At 46.5% G+C, this 13,837-nt stretch overlaps 1 protein-coding gene across 6 annotated transcripts in view; it reads left to right on the top strand.

Moving 5' to 3' along the window:
• Positions 1–13,837, top strand: part of ARHGAP22 (Rho GTPase activating protein 22) — a 206,958-nt gene that overhangs the window by 33,897 nt on the left and 159,224 nt on the right. Inside the window, exon 1 of one of the 6 annotated variants that reach the window (XM_074337242.1) lies at positions 3,170–3,314. The exons of 3 other annotated variants lie outside the window; for them this stretch is intronic. Coding sequence is in view for 2 of the 3 variants with exons in the window: in XM_019730135.2 (XP_019585694.2) it covers positions 4,937–4,970 (34 nt within the window). In the remaining variant the exon portion in view is untranslated. Of the gene's footprint in view, positions 1–3,169; positions 3,315–4,573; positions 4,971–13,837 lie in introns of those variants that run through there. 2 more of the 6 variants (XM_019730135.2, XM_074337241.1) reach the window with 2 other exon arrangements.

The following is a 13,837-nucleotide window of genomic DNA, read 5'->3' as shown; positions in this document are numbered from 1 at the left end:
AAGTGCTGCAGTCCACAAGCTGGAGACCTAGGAGAGCCAATGAAACCGTTCCAGTCCAAAAGCCAGCAGGCTCGAGACCCAAGAAGAGAGGATATTCAGTTCAAATGTAGAGGCAGGAAAAAAGCTACATATGTCCCAGCTTAAGGCCACCAGACACTTCTACTCAAGGAAGGGTCACCTTTTGTTCTATTCAGGCCCCCAACTGACTGGATGCGGCCCACCCACATTGGGCAGGGCAATCTGCTTTCTTTAGTCTACCGATTCAAATGTTAATTTCATCCAGAAACACCCTTACAGGCACACCCAGAATAATGCTTGACATAATGTCTGGGCATCCCATGGCCCAGTCAACACAACACAAAAAAGTCAACCATCACAAATAATATTTTCACCATATAGATAGACATGAATAACCTAAGAATGTAGACAATAGAAAAATGAAGTAAAATAATTAGGAAGTGCTGTGTGTCAAGTATGTTACCTTTGTTTTTTAATATAATTTATTTAATTGCAGGTTTATTTAATTAAACTTCTGATGATGTCTGTGTTACACAACTGGCTTCCAATAGCACTCGCGGCTGTTGGAACCAGCCGGCTGGTCCAGCACACCACTGGCATGGACAGTGGTGACATGCTTGGTCACTGACACATCAGCTACCTGGCAATAGAGGCAGAGAGCACTCTAAGCAGGAAGTCGGGGGACACTGGTGCTGGTGACCCCTGCGTAGGCATCTCAGAATCAGGAGAGCAATGTTTCCCCTCTGCCTCCAAAAGAGCACACTCTGTCCTTCCTGCAGCTTCTAGAACAAGGAAGCAGGGCTCTGCTATTTCTATGGCACCTTGATAAAATTCAGACAGAGGCTTACCCTCCTGGTGGCAGATCCCCCTGACCATACTAGAATGTGTGGCAAGAGCGGAGCCTCACTGCCCCTCTGCGGGACACCAATATGCAGTGTGCAGACTACACACAGTATCTGTGCCTCTGCATGGAACGGAGCTGTCATCTCCTGTAGTCTTGGGAGAAAGCCCCCTTACCTCTTTCTAACTGAGAGACTGATTAGCTCACCTGTGCCTCCCTGGAGGTGACAATGAGCAAAGACTGCCTCTGGTGGGCCCAGGCTCAAGGGCATGCAGTTATCTTCTAAAGTGATGGTTCTGTTATAGCCGCACTTTGTATCACCTGAGGGGCTTTTACAACTCCCGGTGACCAGTGTACATGCCGGACTAGTTAAATCAGAGCCACTGGGATTAGACGGACACAGCAATTCGTGTTCAAATCTCCCCAATGTGCAGCCAAAGTTGAGAACTACGGTCCAACGTAAGAACATCCAAACTAGAGAATTTTTTTTTTAATTTTATTTGAGCCAAAGAGAACATGCCTAGAAGCAAGATCTCAACAGATTAAGATAAATGCCTCCAAGAAATGACAGTTTGCAGTTTCTTTTACGCATTTGGAATTAAAGAGGAAGAGCACAGGAAGGTGGGAGAAAGCAAGGCAGGGATTAGATTACAGGATATTTACCAAGTTCGTGTGCTCTTTTGAAGGTGGCCACATTTTAGAAGGAGAGGTCTGAAAAGAGTCATTTCAAAGGTGTGTTAGCCTAGATGCAGAGAAACAATGGACAGGGCTTGCCTAAGGCAAAGATAAGCCTTATACTACAGAAGTTTTATTCCTGGGGTGGGACTGCCCACCATGACCTACGCAATTAAGAATTTATGATCGGATCACTCTGTGAGGTGACTTTCCATAGAACCTTTTTTTGTCCACACACTGATGTGAAGCTATCTTGGCTCTGAACCAACGATGTCGGTGGGTGACTGTCCCACCAGGAAGTGTGCATTTCAGCAGATGCCTTCTGGAGAGTTCTGCCCTCCAATCTTCTCCACTCACCCTTCAGTGTCTAGTGATGCCTGGCCCAGAGCAGCCCTTAGAAATTGCTGAAATGTTGCAAGGCAAGAAACAATGAGATGCCCTGAACCACTGTTGGGGGTGGGGAGGCAGTGCTGTGCCGCTGGCACAGGACAGTGGGAAAGGAGTCCATCTCTCTGTCTCCTGCTAGGTGACACCTGCATTTCCCCTCCTTGGTCTCAGTTTCCTGCCTGTCAGGGAGAGTGGGGCAATTTCGTCAAATAAATGCTTATGCAGGAGGCCATTGTTTTTAACAGTTCCCTTCACCCTGTTCTTTCTTACCCCACCCTCCATCCCAGCAGGCTCAGAGGTGGGCAGGGTTTGTAAACTTCAGGAAGGAGGGGGCTCTAGTGGCCCTACCAGCCGGACCCCATGGAAGTACTTGTTCCCAGAGAAGTACTGGGAACACAATCTGAGGGCAGAGAGAAGGAAAGACCTTCTTTGCCCCCCTTCCTGACCCCCACCATTCTCCAGTGCAGAGTCTGGACTGGCTCCTGACCTTTTCCCAGCTTTACTTCTGGGTTTAAGCCCAGAGCCTCTGTGGTTTTGTCTAATTCCAATGCAGATCCCCGGAAAAGCAGGCGAGGTGACTTAATGTCATTGGGGGAAACAGCTGCACCGAAAAGAATGCCTGGGGGTGATTTCTTAACCAAAACAAGTGTGAGTGGACTCAAAAGAAGTCTTCAGGGCATTTTCCTGCCTCTGACTTGAAGGAAGTGGTCCAGGCCACATTACTCACAGGGTTTCATGATTGCTCAAGATTTTGTCACTGGCCACGGGACCTCGCCCTGTGACCCTGATAACTACGTGAGATTTTCCAGCTCTATATCCTCCCCACTCCTGGGTGGCCTCTGTCCTAGCCTGACCTAGCTTCAAACTGGCCCAAAAAGAAAAGGAGCGCGAGCCCATCATTCAGTGGTGTGTCCTGGATCTGCCCATCAAGTCGGTATTCCTTGTGAGGCTTCTGCCTGAGTACAGCCTGGGGCACATGCCTGGGAGTGAGGAAGTTCTTGGGGCAGTCTAAGGGACACAGAGAAGAGTTCTGCAGAAGCACTTAGTGTCTCTTTCTGGTGGTAGAATAAACATAATTTCACAGAGTACTTGCTTAGCATGATCAGGCTTATGTAGCTGAAACAGTGTGGGAAAGGGCACGTGCAAAGGCACAGAGACACAGGAGCAGGGGCTGTGCGTGCATATAGTAGTATCTAGTTTTAGCAAGAGCTAGGTCACAGAGGCAGGCCTGGACAGTACCATGAGAGGCCTCGAATGTTATGTCAAGATACTTATTCAAACCTGAGGAGTGGCTGAGGGCCAGAATAAGTGACTTGATGCTGAGTAAGCCAGCTTTGTCTCCATGGACTCTGCTCTCTCTCTTCAAGCTGGTCATTTGATCCACCACATCCTGGTGAGTCCTTAACCTCTCCAATCCTCCCCTGCTTTCCATTGGCCAGATCCTGTCATCTCTAGCAAGGACTGCTGCGGTGGGTTTCCAGCGGACCCCCAGCCTACAGACCCTCTTCCCCTCCAGCTGCTAGAGTTCATGATACATCAGTATGACATTTAAGGATCAGGGGACATAAGGGGCACTATGAGGATTAGGGAGGGATACCGGCTGTTAACAGCAGAGAGGTTTTCAAATCGCTGGTCTTCCAACTAAAAGGATCCCACAGTACCTGCCTGAAAAACCCAGCCCCGGGCGCGAATCCCTAACGGGGCCCCTCTGTGATTGTCAGGGCACAAAGGTTGGTTCTCACCATCTGACACATTCATTGAGGGCTGTCCAGCCAGGAAGTGTTCACATGAAGTGGTTGGAATTTGGGTATTTAGAGAGACTGGCATCATGGAAAATCATGAACTGTAGACACACAGCCCTGGGCTCGAATCCTTGCCCTGACAGTATTGTGTGACTTTGGGCAAGTTATTTAACTTTTCTGTGCCTTACTTTCTTCATCTGGAAAGCCATAATGGCCCCTGCCTCAGGGAATCTGAGAATTAAATGAGACACTGAATATAAAGTCCCAGCCTCAACACTGGACACACAGTAGGCACCTAATAAATGATAGTGATTACTGTGATTGCATTTCTTGGGCGAGTTCTAGGATCCTGAAGCAGAACCCCCCCTCCCCTCCCCCCCTTCCCCCCACCCCATCCCACCCCACCCCCCGCAAAAATGTCCCACTATCCACTCTTTAGAATTGTGCTGGTATTAAACAAGCAGGACAGTTAGCAGAGACTCACTACTCAGTGAACAGTTTTTGAGATTCTGTGGGTGGGGCCTGATCTAGCTGCTTCACAGGCACTCATTCACGTCACCTCACTAAGGCAGGAGAGACGAGTAACATCCCTGATAGGCGTATCTCCCTGCTGCTCCAGTGCCCTGAGGATCCCAACACTGCCGCGGGTGCGCGGTCCTTCTAAGACACACCTAGCTTTCAACAGTTGGAAATGAGCTCATAAACTTCCTCCTGGACCCCTTATGGCAGGAAACAACGGGCAGAGCGGGTCCCTTTGGACCGGTCCTTCGCCTTCAGGGGTCTCGGCCAGCCTCTCTCCAAGAGCGCTCTTTCCCTGTGGCCTCCTGGTGCGTCGGGCGCACGCCTACGAGCCCTCCCCGCGCAGAGGGCGGATCCAAGCTCGGGAACCGCCCGCCGGCCGCCGCCGGGGTGGGAGGAGAGCCTGGCGTGCCAGCTCCGCTGGCTGGGCTCGGGGACCAACAGTGCCGCGTGTTCCCGGCCGGGCGGAGGGACAGCCGGGCCGCCCCGCCCTGGCCCAGTGATTGATCAGCAGCTGTTACTGAGCCTCTTAATGGTTCACTTGGATGGGAATTAATTCTGGGATGGATAAATAATGCATTGAGGTTTATGTAGTCCAAGGCAAGCCGGCGGTCCGGAGCCAGGAGAGGGAGCCCAGGGAGCCTCGCCGGGGACGCCAGTGGCCATGGGAGCCCTTGTGGGGCAGGAGGGGCAACTGAGGGAGAGGAAGAGCAAAGGGAAATGGATGGCAGCATGATCGGCCCAGCGCAGGAATATGCTGAGCCCAAAGATCAGGCAAGCCAGGAGGGGTAAGTCCAACTTCGTGGGGCGGATCTGGGCACAGTGTGCGTGGGTCTTTTGGCGAATGTGTGTACCCTCAGATGGGGAGGCGTTCCGGGAAGCATCCTGTGACTGACGTCCCTCCTAGTGAGAATCCTGGGGTCAGTGGGGGTCAGACCTGAGACTACAAAGGGGCCATGGGCATCTGGCCCCGGTAGGTGTGCAGACTTTACTCCATATTCTGTCTGACTGAGTCCTTCTGTTGCTCAAAGTGACTAGGTGACAACTTTGAGGAAACTTTGTGCTTTTGCTGCAAGGGAAATGCTGGATGCTCAAGATTTGCCTCAGCAGCCAAGACAAAAGTGACCCCCACTAGGGAGGCAATGCTGGCTTCTAGAGACAGCCAGCTCCAAGTGAGGGCCCTCATGGGGGACCTGGAAGGCTGTTCTGCAGAGCCTGCAGGAGTGGCTGGCTGGGCTGCAGGACACAATTCCTTAGGCAGCTGGGGGGTGGGAGGGGGGCTGGCTGGCAGGCGCTCCCCTGGAGAACTCCTTGGAAGCTGCTGGGTCTGGAGATGAGGGTGCCTGTGGGAGGAGCAGATCCAGACACAGTAAGAGATGGAAGTCAGAGAGCCTTGCAGGAGTGTGCTGCAGGACTGGGCTGGCGCCCCAGCCAGGCTGTCTCCCTGCAGATTGGCCTGGAGACTCAGGGTAAGTCCCAGGGCTAGGGACAGCATCTTCCTGGGCAGCAACTTCTTGGCTAGGGCAAGTGTCATTTTAGATGAGAGCATCTGTCTCTTAAGAAAATGGAATGTGTCTTTTCAGGTTGCCAATGTTTGTGGAGGGCTGTGCCTCCTTGTGAGCAATGAGCATGAGGACAGTGGCCTGGAGGTGGGTGCAGCATCTGCCTGAGGAGCTTGGAAACAGTGCGAGTCTTACCCTGGGGTGGTGGCAGGGACCCTCTAGCCTCCTGCGAACTCCCTGGAAGCACACCTGTCTCATTAGCATGTCACAGGCACCTGGATGGTTTTTGGGGGGAAGGCTGGCCCTCCAGAATGTTCTCAGAGACATCATGACACCCCCGCGGGGTGTTGGCATGGAGTGTAACCTGTGGGCCCCAGTGGGCAAAGGAGGGCTGTGCATAGCTCTGCTGAGGGATGGGGTGCAATCTGGTGATGACCCAATGGGTGGACCAGGCCAGGCCCTCTGAGAAAGTTCAGGTCTACCTCCCGCTCCTGTCTCACTCACTAGCCACTGGCCACATGTGGGTATTAGCACTTGACATGTGGCTAGTCCAGATTAAGAAAAAAATACATGCTAGGTTTTAATGACTTGACAGAAGAAAAATGCAAAATATCTAATTAATCATTATGTTACATTGATTATATGCTGAAATGACAATATTTTGGATACAGTGGGTTAAATCAAATAATATTATTAAAATTATTTTCACCTGTTTTTTAATGTAATTATTAGAACTCCATATATGGCTCACATTATATTTCTATTGGGCAGTGCTGGTCTAGAACGAGATCAGTACCTCAGTAAAGAACTCTCAGGATGCCTGCCTTTGAAAACCCAAACTTCTTATAAGCAATTGTTCTAGGTCAGTGATTCTCGACTAGAAATGATTTTGCCCCCAGGGGACTTTTGGTATCATCTAGAGATATTCTTGGTTGTTCCAACTGAGGGTTGCTGGTGGCATCTAGTTGGTAGAGACCAGGGATGCTGCTAAACACCCCGTAATGCAGAAGACAGGTGCCACGACAAAGAATTCTCTGGCCCGAAATGTCAATGGTGCTAATGTTGAGAAATTTCTGTACTAGATATTATCTGGTAAGATGTGTTAAAAGATAAGTTTATTGTGCTATTCATCAGCTGTTAATAACATAATCACTTACCCACAAAACTGTGTGCTCATACTCCATGACAAGAAGCATTCTAAGAACACAGACTGCAGATGAAGCATCAGAGGAAGTCAGGCGTGCTTGAGCTGCAAGCTGAGGAATGATGGACGGCTAACTAGGGTGGTGGAGGGAGGAGGCCGATTTCCTCTGCAGGTGCCATGGGGCCAGGAGGCTGGAGCTGGGGGCAGAAAGGAGCAGCGGACACAGCACGAGGCTGGAGACCAGGTCAAGAATTGGATTATGCAGGGTCAGGCTTGCAGCTTGTTAAGGAATAATTTCCTTAAGGGATAATTCAAGAGAAATATAGACCGAAATTATATATACGTGCTTTAAAGAAATTGCTCTCTGGTAGAAAGAACTTTCATCAAAATTCATCCCCCATTGACTCTTTTAGGAATTGGGCAAAATATGTGTTATAAATACAGCAAGTCGTACTATGCAAATTCCAGTCCCCGGTATCCAGACACTGCCTTGTCTAGACTGCTCCAGACTATGCATTTCCCAGGCACACTTCCAGGCTACACCACTGCACAGATACATGCAGATTCATGAAAACGACTGGGGTCACTTTCTGGGATAGTTAATAAAATCCGCCCCTGTGCGCCAGCTCAGAAGCCTTTGTGGTCTGGCTAAGGCTACTCTGCAGATAGGGGCTTCCTAGGGACCCTTCCCCAGGTCCCGTTGGCTGTTAGCTTCCTGTCAGGTTTCCATCCAGGCCAGCCCTGAGTGAGCCCACAACAGCTGCCATCACCCTGTCTCCTTCCCAGGGAGGGGGAGATGCCAGGATTGAGCTCCTGCTAGGGAAAACCCTGCTATCACTTGCCTGCATATAGAACTAACTTTGGTCAATTGTTGTGTCTTGGGTGAGTTCAACTTCCAAGAAGTAGTTAGAGGCAGATGTTGTGAATACACACACACACACACACACACACACACACACACACACACACACACACGAGGACAATACTAATTCAAAACAGTAGGGAGGCACCCAAACCAATTGGAAATGGCTCAAAATAGACCATTAAGTGTAAACAGTGTGCTTGGTTTGAAGGACGTCACACAATTCAAACTGATTTCAGAAAAGTGATCCAGATTGGTTCATACCAGCTCAAATTGGTCCTTAACGCTGCAGATGATTCTAGCTTGCCATTCTCTCCTTAGGACCCATGCTGACTCATCCTCGCTAGTCATGGCTCGTTGAAGCCAGGCTGAGCCATTTGGAACCAGGTGTGGCTGGCCCTGGCCCACTAGCTCCCACCTGGCTCTGAAGGTCCCTTCCAGGGAGTCTTTCTGTCACTGTCTTTCTCCAACCCCTGCAGGCTCTTCCTCCACTGAGCCCCACTGCCTTATTCCCAGAGTGGGAATGGAAGAGAAACCTCACTACTGCCCTGCCAATTTTTCCCAAAGAAAAATAGGATAAATTCACTAAAACTCCATGAATTTATATCATATACAGTACAGCGAGTGACCAGTCCGTGTGCTCTGTGACACTCTAAAAGTTGAATTTGTTTTTCAAGATGGAACATAAAAATATAAGACCAGTGCCCTTTCTCCTAGAAGTGAGGTGTGTAGTTTTCCAGGGTGAGGAGAGAGTTAAAGCCCAGGCCACACCTGGTGCCCACTACCACAGTCTGCCCATGCTGTGGCCTCTGCCAGCACTCCTCTGCTCACTCAGCCCCCAGGGGCACCTGGGTCATCCCCACCTCTCCAAGCCATAGTCAGAACAGAGCCCCCAGATACTTGACCGTGATGCTGCTGCAGCCAGGTGGGATTCCTCCCCTTTCCGAAATCCCATTCTCACAGCACTTGTTTCTTCAAAGGTTTATGTATTCCCCCAATCTTTTTTTAAAAAAATATATATATATATTTTTCACTTACAGTTGACATTCAATACGTATTCCCCCTATCTTGACTGAGGCCTCTTCTGTGCCCATTAGCACCAGCCAGCATAACGTTTATTGCTCTGGCCTTGCCCTGCTCCTCAAGGGTGAGGTATGGGAAGCAGCCCTGTTGCTTTACCTCCCAAAGAACTCTGCACTCTGCTTGTCTCACTCATCCTGAGTCATCGTCCTCCCTGAGACGTCATCATCTCTAACGTGGACTGTGGCAGTAGGATTCTGCCTCACCCCATCTTTTCTCCACTCCAAAGCCAGAGCTTCTTCTCAAATGTAAATTCAGCCATGCACCCACCTTGAACCCCAACTAGGAAATCTTCAATGGCTTCCTTAATCCTCTTTGGGTAAAAATCCGAAGCTTTACCATGGCCCACAAGGCCCCTCTTACAGTCCAACCACTGGCCAAATCTCCAGCCTCCTCTCACTTTCCAAGCTCCAGTCACACGGGCCTTCTTCCTGTTCAACAGCTGTTGCATGGACCTCCTACCACAGAGCCTTAGCACACTCTGTTTGCAACGTCTCTCTCTCTCTCTCTCTGTCTCTCTCTGACACAGACACAGACACACACACACACACACACACACACACACACACTCCTTAACTTTGATTCACTCTCCAGTTCTCAGCTCAGGTGTCAGCCCCCAGGGAGGTCCTCCCACACACATCAGCCTAAGCTGGGTCCTCTGCCCCCTGCTTTCCTTTTCTTAACAGCATTTACCTTGGATTAATTATAGTCATAAACTCCTAAGTGGGTTTTATCTGGTGAGTATCTGTCATTCCACTAGACTGTGAGCTCCATGAGGGCAGGGACCATTTCTGTTTTTTAATATCATTATACTTCAATGCCAGGCATCTAGTGGGCACTCAGTACATAGATTTTGAATGAATGAATGAATGAATGAATGAATAAATGAATGAAAGGGAAAGCATTACCTAGGAGGCTGAAGCAGTCTCTGCTCTAACTGGTCCAGGTCCTTAGGAACGGTGGCCCCTCCCTAGACTGACTTATGTACATGTTGCAAATATTTCCCCAATTTGTTGCTTGCCTTTTACTTTTATGATAGAGTTTTTTCCCCTCAGATGTACATAAGTTTTTAATTTTTATGTCATCAATCTATCAGTATTTTCTTTTAGAATTTCTGCACTTGTTTAAAATATTTCAAAATAACATTGATCTATGCTATTAAGGAGGCTCCTTCTTTTAGAGGAAATCGTTAGACTGATGAGCAAAGCTACAGCAGCTTTAGCTCTCTTCCTTAGCAAGAGTATCAATGTCTTGGAAGCCTCAATGGACGTACAGAGCCTGGTCAGTACTTTGAGGATGGAGGAGAAAGCTCTGAGTGAGATAAAGTACTTTCAGTGACCTTACTTTTCCTGATTTTCCCACAAGAAAGTCAACCAACATTGACTGTGTGCTGCCCTCCATGATCCAGGCATTTCCATTGTACTGATTTAATTCTCATAACTACACTGTGATGAGGCATCAGTATTCCCATTTTAACAGATGTAGAAGGAGAATCATGGGTGCCCTGCCAACAAGTGATAGAATTCAGTTCATATTTATGTCTGTCTTATGCTGAGGCCTCTGACCACTCTCCCTAACCCAACACAGGGATTCGCTATCTAAAGACCATTGCACGTGGCCTATATGTCTCCAGGGGAGCTATAGGTTCCTTGAGTAATAAGAGGCAGTGATCTTTTTCAGAAGATGCCCACTGCGTATGAACACATGGAGATTAGATTTAGACAACTATTGGAATATTTAAGGTTGAATTGTTAATATGTAGTATAAAACTAAGCAAATGAAAAAAATAAGGCATTTATGAACTCCAGGGAAAGCAAAATATGGTGCATAAAAGGAAAAAATATTATAGTGTATTATATAGCTCAACTGGGACCAGGTATCACATGGTACTAATAATGCAAATTCTGCATATTGATCAAACCAAAATTACAACATAACTATATTGGAAGGATGGGATGGGTGCTTATGTATGTGGGGGCACGGGAGTGAAAGAAATAAAATCCTCACCTTCCATAGTGAAAAGTCAACAGATAAAAGAGAAAAATCAAGAAATGATGTGGCATAAAAACAATCCATAGATCAATGGACCAGAATAGAGAGCTCAAAAATAAACCCATGCAGATGGTCAATTAATTTGTGAGAAAGGAGCCAAGTATATACAATGAAGAAAGGATAGTCTCTTCAATAAATGGTGGTGGGAAAACTGGACAGCCATAAGCAAAAGAATGAAACTAGACCCCTGTCTTATATATACACAAAAATCAACTCAAAATGGATCAAAGACTTGGATGTAAGACTTGAAACTGTAAAACTCCTAGAAGAAAACATAAGGAATACATTTCTTGACATCAGTTTTGGTGATGATTTTTTTTTTTTATTTGACACCAAAAGCAAAGGCAACAAAAGCAAAAATAAATAAATGAGACTACATCAAACTTAAAAGCTTCTGTACAGCAAAGGAAACCATCAACAAAATGAAAAGACAACCTACTGAATGGAAGAAAATATTTGCAAATCTGATAAGGGGTTAATATCCAAAGTATGTAAAGAACTCACTCAACTCAATAGCCCCCCCCCCAAGAAATCCAATTTAAAAATGGACAGAGTAACTGAATAGACATTTTTTTCAAGAAGACATACAAATGGCCAACAGGCACTTGAAAAGGTGCTCAACATCACTAATCATCAGGGAAATGCAAATCAAAACCACATGAGATATCACCTCACACCTGTTGGAATGAGAAGAGGAAACAAATGTTGGCGAAGATATGGAGAAAAGGAATCTTGGTGTGTTGTTGGTGGGACTGTAAATTGGTAGAGCCACAATGGAAACCAGTGTGGAGAGAGTCCTCAAAAAATAAAAAATGGAACTATTATATGATCCACCAATTCCACTTCTGGATCTACATCCAAAAGAAATGAAAACAGGATATCAAAGGATATCTGCACTCCCATGTTCATTGCAGCATTGTTCACAATAGCCAAGATCTGGAAACCCTAAATGTCCATCAATGGGTGAATGGATAAAGAAGATGTGGTATATATTATATAATGTGCATATATAATGTGTACGTGTGTGTGTATAACATAGTATATGTACTATATATAGGACATATAATATGCATAATATATGATATATAGTATATAACATATAACATCTATATATTATATATACTGGGAGTGCCAGAAAAACACATACAAGTGGACACTTTGGTCAACGTTGCTCAAGCAGTAGTTTGCCATAATCAGAAGTGTCTGGACACTGATGGTAACCACTTTGAGCACCTCTTGTAATTGCAGAAGTGAAACGTGACTTGTATTCATCTTTTGTTATGGGTATATTTTGTTATGGGTATATATTGAGTATTACAATTTTACTACAGTTTTTTCCTTTCTTAAAATGTGTATACATTTTTTTGGCACCCTGTGCATGTGTGTGTGTTTATGTATTTGACCCTTGAACAACATGGGGGTTTGGGGCACTGACCCCCCCACACAGTCAAAAATTTGTGTATAACTTTTGACTCCCCAAGATCTCAACTACTAATATCCTACTGTTGACTGGAAGCCTTGCTGATAACTTCAGCAGTTGATTAACATATTTTGCATATTATATACTGTATTTTTACATTAAAATAAACTAGAGAAAATAAAATGTTATTAAGAAAATCATAGAAAATAATACATTTACAGTACTGTATGTATTTATTGAAAAACATCTGCATATAACTGGACCTGTACAGTTCAAACCTGTGTTGTTCAAGGAGCAACTGTGTGTATGTATATATATATATGTATAGAATGATATATTATTATATATACCTTGGAATATTATTCATCCATGAGGAAGAAGAAAATCCTGCCATTTGTGACAACATAGATGGCCCCAAGGACATTTTATAAGTGAAATAAGCCAAACAGAGAAAGACAAATATTGCATATATCTCTTAAATGTGGAATCTAAAAACAAACAAACAAAAACAAAAAAGGCAAACTGATGAAAATGAGGAATAGAAAAGTGGTTGTCGGGGGTGGGGGATGGGGAAGCAGGGAGAGGTTCGTAAAAGGGCACAAATTTTCATCTATAAGATGAATAAGTTCTGAGGATCTAATGATGTAAGACATAGTGACACAGTTGATGACACTGTATTGTATAAGTGAAATTTGCTAAGAGAGGAGAACTTAAGTGTTCTCACCAAAAAATAATAACAATAATAAGATAAATATGTGAGATGATGGATGTGTTAATTAACTAGATGGCAGAGAATCAGGAAGAAAACAAAGAAGTAGCAATAAATAAATACTGGTTAGAAATGTGGAGGTAAATGCCAAAGGAACCAACTAACACAGTTGAAAGTGGCTGCCTCTGGGGATGGAGAATAAAGGGTGGAAGGAAAGGAGACAGCCAGGTTTCACCGTGAGGCATGCAGGACTGCTGGATCTGTGCTTAAGGAATGATAGCCTAGAGGTCATGTGACCTGTTGCCAGGTCAAACTGGAGGATTGTTCAGAGGGAAGTTTCTGCTCTTAAGGGGTGACCATGGGCGTTCACGGATCTCTGATTACTTGGTTCTGAGTGGTGTGGCCATGCTGCCCCTGCCCAGGCTTGCCAGGTACACTGAGGGCTCCCTAAGACCACCGCTGGGGCCCTGACAGCAGGACAGCAAGGCGCAGTACACTACTTAGGTGATACAGCATCTGGCTTTGCCTGAAATTCAGAGAGAGGACCCAGGGCTAGAAGAGGGGTCAGTGAGGTATACTAAGAGGTGAGATATGAGGACAGTCCCTGGAGGGTGGAAGCAGGGACTGGAGGCCTGACAGACAGGAGCTGTGGTGGAGAAGGAAGGCCATAGGAGACTCCCCCAGTGATCCCCTTACGCCAGGCCAGACTCTGGTGCCACTGCTTAGAGCTAATACCTTCCCTGGGGGCTCCAGTCCCCAAGCTGGACGTCTTCCACCACTGGCCAGGCCTTCTAGCCCACAGACTACTGAACTCTGTCCTTTCTCTCCCTTCTAGAAGTTTGCTCAGAACTGAAATGAAATTGCAGAGGCCCTCAGATCAGCAAAA

Source organism: Rhinolophus sinicus, linkage group LG07, assembly GCF_036562045.2.
Source record: "Rhinolophus sinicus isolate RSC01 linkage group LG07, ASM3656204v1, whole genome shotgun sequence".
Classification (NCBI taxonomy): domain Eukaryota; kingdom Metazoa; phylum Chordata; class Mammalia; order Chiroptera; family Rhinolophidae; genus Rhinolophus; species Rhinolophus sinicus.
This window is presented reverse-complemented; position numbering and strand designations above follow the sequence as displayed.